This window comes from Crocodylus porosus, unplaced genomic scaffold (assembly GCF_001723895.1).
Source record: "Crocodylus porosus isolate Cpor-Errol unplaced genomic scaffold, CroPor_comp1, whole genome shotgun sequence".
NCBI classification, from domain to species: Eukaryota; Metazoa; Chordata; order Crocodylia; family Crocodylidae; genus Crocodylus; species Crocodylus porosus.
Window position 1 is genome coordinate 20,538,565 of NW_017728910.1, and position 6,518 is coordinate 20,545,082.

Below are 6,518 nucleotides of genomic sequence, written 5' to 3' on the forward strand. Positions count from 1 at the left end.
CGCCCGCAGCCCCCGCCCCGTTTCATGCAAAACCAGGGGTAGAGGCTCGTCCTCAGTGGAGGAGCCGGCGCGCGCTGATTGGCCGGGCCCAGCGCATTTATTCCCTGACAAGCCCCCATCACATGGATGGTTGTCTATTAACTTGTTCAAAAAAGTATCAGGAGTTGTCAAGGCAGAGAGAGAGAAAGAGAGGGAGAGGGAGAGGGAGTGCGCGTGTTTGCAAAAGGGGGCAAAGGAGTTTGCTGGCTCTTTAAGACCGAGGTGGAGGGAAAGCGCTGGAGAGAGGCAGAGAAAAGGGGCAAAAGGAGGAAGAAGAAGTTTGGGTTTCTGGTTTGTTTTTTGGGGGTTTTTTTTTTTGGTTGTGGTTTTTTTTGTTGTGTTTTTTTTTTTTTTTTGCCAAGCCAGGCTGCAGCAGCCGCCAGCGCCACCGGCCTGATCCCTCCGACAGGCAAGAGGAAGCCCCTGCTCCTGCTCCTGCTCCTGCTCCAAGCGCGGGGTGTTTCGGGGAGCCCCCTCCCCCTCGCGCACCCCTCCCTAGCCGGAGAGAAAGTCCAGCTCGGGACGTTTGCTCCTCGCTGCTCCGCGGAAGCCTCGGGCCAGGCAGAAGCCGCTTGAATGTACAACATGATGGAAACCGAGCTCAAGCCGCCCGCCCCCCAGCCCGCCTCGGGAGGCGGCACGGGCAACTCCAACTCGGCCGCTCCCAACCAGAAGAACAGCCCGGACCGGGTCAAGCGCCCCATGAACGCCTTCATGGTGTGGTCCCGGGGCCAGCGGCGGAAAATGGCCCAGGAGAACCCCAAGATGCACAACTCGGAGATCAGCAAGCGGCTCGGGGCCGAGTGGAAACTTTTATCCGAGGCGGAGAAGAGACCCTTCATCGACGAAGCCAAGCGGCTCCGCGCTCTGCACATGAAGGAGCACCCGGATTATAAATACCGACCCCGGCGGAAAACCAAGACCCTGATGAAGAAGGATAAGTACACGTTGCCAGGGGGCTTGCTGTCGCCGGGCACCAACAGCATGACCACCGGGGTCGGGGTTGGGGCCACCTTGGGAGCTGGGGTGAACCAGAGGATGGACAGTTATGCTCACATGAACGGCTGGACCAACGGAGGGTATGGGATGATGCAAGATCAGCTCGGCTACCCCCAGCACCCGGGCTTGAACGCGCACAACGCGGCTCAGATGCAGCCCATGCACCGCTACGACGTGAGCGCCCTGCAGTACAACTCCATGACCAGCTCGCAGACCTACATGAACGGCTCGCCCACCTACAGCATGTCTTACTCCCAGCAAGGGACCCCGGGCATGGCCCTGGGCTCCATGGGCTCTGTGGTCAAGACGGAATCCAGCTCCAGCCCCCCGGTAGTTACTTCCTCTTCCCACTCCAGGGCTCCTTGCCAAGCTGGGGACCTTCGGGACATGATCAGCATGTACCTACCAGGTGCTGAAGTACCAGAACCAGCTGCCCCAAGCAGACTTCATATGTCCCAACACTATCAGAGTGCACCTGTTCCTGGCACAGCCATTAATGGCACACTTCCTCTATCACACATGTAAGACAAAGGGGCAGGGGGGGGAAGGAGAGCTGAACTCCAACCAACAAACAAAAAAACTTTTATTAGAGATTCTGGACTTTTTGGGGGGGGGACTATTTTTGTACAGAGAAAACTGGGGAGGGCAGAAAAAACAAAACAAAAAACAAACAAAAAAAACCCAACCCCGCCGAGGAGCTTGTATAGATCTGAAGGGGAAGAAACTACACAAAACTTTTAAAAAGTTCTAGTGAAACGGTAGGAACTTTGCAGAAAGTTTGCAAAAGTCTTTACCAATAATATTTAGAGCTAGACTCAAAAAGCGACGAGGAAAAAAAATGTTTTAATATTTGCAGGCGACTTTTGTACAGTATTTATCAAAATAAACATGGCAATCAGACTGTCCATTGTTAATATGGGGGGGGAAACACTTGAGAATTTGCCAATTATTTTTTAAAAACAAAGTAGAGTTTACTTGGAGCCGCGCAGCTGAATTATAGCAGCTGCCAAAGGAGTGGAGATTTATTTTACAGAATTTGGACATTTTAATTGTTTTAGAAATTGTACAAAAGGCAAAAAAATGTAGGATAAGTACTTGCAAACCAGTGAATTGGTTTTCTATAAAAGGGCAAACGTTTAGATTGTACTAAATTTTTTTTACTTGTTAAAAAGCAAAAATTGCCACTGCAGGTTCACATACCGTTTGTTAATTTATAATAGCCTTTTTGTTTCCAGAATTCATCCTGTTCAGAGAGAGACAGAGACAGAGAAACCACACACACAAGCTGAAATGACTGTGTTTGAAATATTTTCTTATGGTTTGTAATATTTCTGTAAATTTATTGTGATGCTATTTTAAGTTCCTTTTTTTTTTCCTCTCATTTTCCGTAGTTGTATTTTAAAGATTCGGCTCTGTATTATTTGAAATCAGTCTGCCGACAGTCCATGTATATATTTGAACTAATACCATCCTTATAACAGGTACATATTCAACTTAAGTTTTTACTCCATTATGCACAGTTTGAGATAAATAAATTTTTGACATATGGACACTGAAGTTACGCCTGAGTCTTGCATTTCTTTTTTGTAATACGAGCTGTTTTGATTTCTTTTTTTTTTTTTAAGAAAAAAATAATAATAATGCAGTTCAAGGTCTGACCGTAGTCAGCTGAGTGTGGTCAGTTCATGACACCCCGGTGTAAGTAAGTACCGCGCGGGAAGCTCGGCTCTGGCAGGGCTCGGAGTCGGTGGACGCTGCGGTGCTCCTCGCGGGCCTGGGAGCGCGCGGGGCGAGCGCCGGCCCGGGACACGTGTGCCGCGCGCGGTGTGTGGACTTGGGGCCGGGACCACTTGTTGCCGCCGGGCTGAGCTGGGACCTTGCACTTGGTGTCAAGTGAGCCGGGCGCGCGTGGCAGGAGCGGAGCGAGTGCGGAGGCAAGGAGCAAGCGGCGTGGCTGGCGGGGGGCAGGCGGGCCGGGCCGCAGCGGAGCGTGGTGCCGTCGGGCCGGGCCGGAGCAGCCCCGCCGGCCGCGCGGAGGGTGCTGGCGGGGCGGAGGCGCCGGCGGGGCTCTGCTTCCTTTGTCTGTGCCTTCCTCAACTTTCTCCCCCTTTATTTGTGTTCTTTTTTCCAGCGCAGAAGAGGCGCGTGTGAGGTAGGGGGGAGGCCAGGGACAAAGCGCCGCTGCCCGACCCCCCAGCTGTTTCTGGCTTACATGGCCAGCGCGGTGTAGCCCCAGTCCCGCCAGTCCCGGCAGCGGCTGCAGGCCGAAAGAGAAGCGGTGGCGCCAGCCCCGTAGCGGAGGAGCGCAGCCATCTCTCGGAGGTAGCCTTTTCCTTTGTACACTTCCCGCCGCAGCTTGCAGCCGCCGGCCGGGCCCCGGCAGCCTGCGGCCTGGTGCGGGGGGCAGGGCGCGGGGCGCCTCGTGCGGCCCAGCCGGAGGCAGCTCGACGCGCAGAGGGTTCAGGATGGCCCCCAAGCCCGCGGGGGGAGGGGGGCTTGCAGCGCCACACTCCTGCCCCGCTGAATGTCGAGCCGGGCAAGGAGCATCCCGGCGGCACTGCTGCGCGCTGGGCACGGCTTGCACGGGGAGAGGCCTGGTTTGAGGTGCGGGGGGAGCAGGTGCCTTGCAACACGTACCTAGAGGGTTTGTGTGCCGGTTGCCCCTTAAATGGCGAAGGAGCAGCCATGGCTTTTACGGGGTAGTGCTATTTTTCCGGTTCAGTTCCGGCCTCCCGGCCTTTCCCGCGTGGCCACCTGAGAAGTCAGATTTGCGGAGCAGGAGACGGGGCTTTGGAGCACTGTCTGCTTCTGGATGTTATCTTGATTTGTCCTCGCCTTTACCTCTTTCCTCCTCCCCCCCCCCCCCCCCGTGGTGTACTTGGAAAGCACAACTGCTATTCTAGATTACAAACCAACCTCCTCCCCCCCCCTTTTTAATTAATGCAAAGACTAAAAGCATTTCGCAGAGTTGCAGCATTTGTAACGCATCTGGGGATTATTCACGTGGCAAGGAGCACATTTCCCCGCTCTCGGTGCCCGTCTGAACGGGAGAGGCCCAATCGATACTGCAGTTCAGTTAAAAAACAAAGCGGCCCAAACCTCGTGAGCCTTAGCCAATTCACAGCCGTAAGCCACGGGCCCTTCTCGAAGCGCTAACCAAAGGAGTGGAGGGGGCGGTGGGGTGAGGTCGAAATCTGGGGGCCTTGAAACCCCCCAGAGAAGGAGGCGAGGTCGTGCAAGGAGACAAAAGAGCCTGAGCCCCGCGCTCTGCTTGGGAGAACTCAGCAAGTTTTGGGGTCTGTTTTTTCCCCCCCCACCCCCTCCCTTAATGTTGACAAATTGCTCCGGCTCAGATTTTGGACCCGGTGGAAGGATGCCTGTTGTGGAAACCTGATCCCCGGCGGCACGGTTCCTTCTGGGAAGATGTCTCCCAACCGCGGTTTTTACCCGTGGATCGGCGTGGATTTCTTTTTCAATTACCGCGTAGGAGACTGGCGGTGACCATTGCTAATTCCCAGTTCAACACGGTGAATAATCAGGCGATTTGCTCGCACTAAACTCTGCCCCGAGGCTATTGCTTCTCGGAGCAGGAATGCCTGGCGGCCGCCGGGGCTGCACTTCGGTTCCCCGGCGTCCCGGGGCATCTCCCCTCGGGACTGCGCCGTGCTCCGCCGGCCGCGAGCGTGTCACTGCCCTTACACCGAGCAGGAATGACCCCGAGGATAAGATTATAGTTTCCCCTGCGAGTCTTTTTTTTTTTCTTTTCCCAGCGCTTTAAGGACGGGGTGTTCAAATATTTTGCGGGGCTGGAGAGGTAGATTAGCAGGGTTTCTTGCCAAGGCTGGGAAGCTGGTATTACAGCCTGTCCCAGGGGGAAATGGCTCACATTAACCACTAAATGAATATTTGACAAGAGCTCATTCGGGGGTATTATTACTACAAACGGGTCCCTACTGGACTTTCCAGGGGTCAGGGAGCAATGGTTCAATTAATTATTTAGACTGCGAGGAGTCGCGGCAGGAGGAGCGGAGCCGAGCCATGCAGCCTTGCGGGGAGCGGGTCCCCCATCCGCGCAGGCCGGGCCGCGGGGGAAGGGGCTGCTCCTGCCATCACACACGTCCTGACAGCCACCGTATTGTGCTTGAAGGGCCCCGGCGCTCCCCTGCCAGGGGCCCGGGGACCTCCCTGCCTGTGGCCGGGGGCTCGGTTTCAGCCCCTCGCGTCCTCTCCCCGCGCTTGCTTCGCCCCAGATCCGACTGGAGCATTAGCAGATCCTGCCTGTTCCGCATGGGAGGAGGAGGCTTCCCATCCAGCCCTGCCGGACCCGCTCGCTTCAGGCCACTTGGGGCCGGGGGGGAGGATTTGATCTCATTTCTGCCACAAACTTGTAGTAGATGCTCAGGGGGAAAAAACAACAAGAAAAAAAAAACCACCCCAGGCCGCGGAGAGCGAGCTTAGGTGACAATATGCACTGAATGAATAAGGGATAAGCTGCGACGGGGAGCGGGAAGCAGTAATTACAAACCCGAGTCATTGAGCTTTTCAGGGCTGTTGTTGTGGGAGCTCCATTGACGGGCTGGGAGCTGCCAGTTTTCTCACATTAAAAAGAGCTGATCAGCGCCTCGGGGGGACAGGCCCGGCCGGCCGGCCGCGCAGGGCCCGGGGCCTCATTTAGAGCCGTGACACCGACCGGGAAAATTAAACAGCGCCTTTGTGCCCGCCGCCTTTACTTTGCAGTTGCTGACGGCTGACAGCGAACTGCTCCGAGGTGGCGGTTTGGTTGCGGGTTGATGGCCGGCGAGTGAGCGGCCCGGCTGCTGCCTGCGGGGGATTCAGAGGGGCGCCCGGGGTGGCGCGGGGTCGGTGCCGCTCGGCTCGGCGGAGAAGCGAGCCCTCGGCTCTTCTTCCGCCGCTCTTCGCTCGCGGGTGCGGGGCTCGCAGGAGCCCGGGGGGGGGACGGAGACCTGACTAATAACCTCTTCGCTTTCCTGCTCGGCGGGTGGCTGCAGACCGCCCCGGATGGATCCCGCCTGTGCCCGTGCGGAGCCCTGCGGCGTGTTTTCTCCCGCACCTGCGCTGCCCCGAGCGGGGACAAGTTGGGAGAGAGGCAAACCCCCCCAAACCCAGACAGACAAACTCCCCACACCAACACCCAAGCCAGCTTGGAGGATTTGGGATTTCTTTATTCTTGTAAGAGCTGCGCTGTGCGGGCCCTTGGCGGGGCTGCGGTGATTTGCGGGCAGGTCCCGACTCCCCCGTCGCCCCTCTGCCCCACGTGGAAATCTGCCCCTCCGCGGGAGAGGTGTAATTAGCGATGGCGGCGTCGGGGCAATTCCCGCGCAGCGGCCGGGGCTGCGGGGAGGCTCGGGCTCGGGGTCCTTGCCCGGGCACCCAGCTCGGCTCCCTCCCGGCATGCGCTGCCGGAGGTGCCAGCCCCGGGCCGCCCTGCGGCTGGGAAGAGGCTCCCCCGCGAGACGGGA

General features: G+C 57.3%; 1 protein-coding gene across 1 annotated transcript; it reads left to right on the forward strand.

Moving 5' to 3' along the window:
• The first annotated feature begins 112 nt into the window (after positions 1 to 112).
• On the forward strand, positions 113 to 2,595 carry SOX2 (SRY-box 2). Its single transcript, XM_019532778.1, has one exon. The coding sequence runs from the start codon at positions 616 to 618 to the stop codon at positions 1,561 to 1,563; it is 948 nt and encodes a 315-aa protein (XP_019388323.1). The 5' UTR covers positions 113 to 615; the 3' UTR covers positions 1,564 to 2,595.
• The last annotated feature ends 3,923 nt before the right edge of the window (positions 2,596 to 6,518 follow it).

Bases quoted from the DNA above. Each gene is read 5' to 3' on its own strand.
- SOX2 (XM_019532778.1), top strand. From the start codon at position 616: ATGTACAACATGATGGAAACCGAGCTCAAGCCGCCCGCCCCCCAGCCC.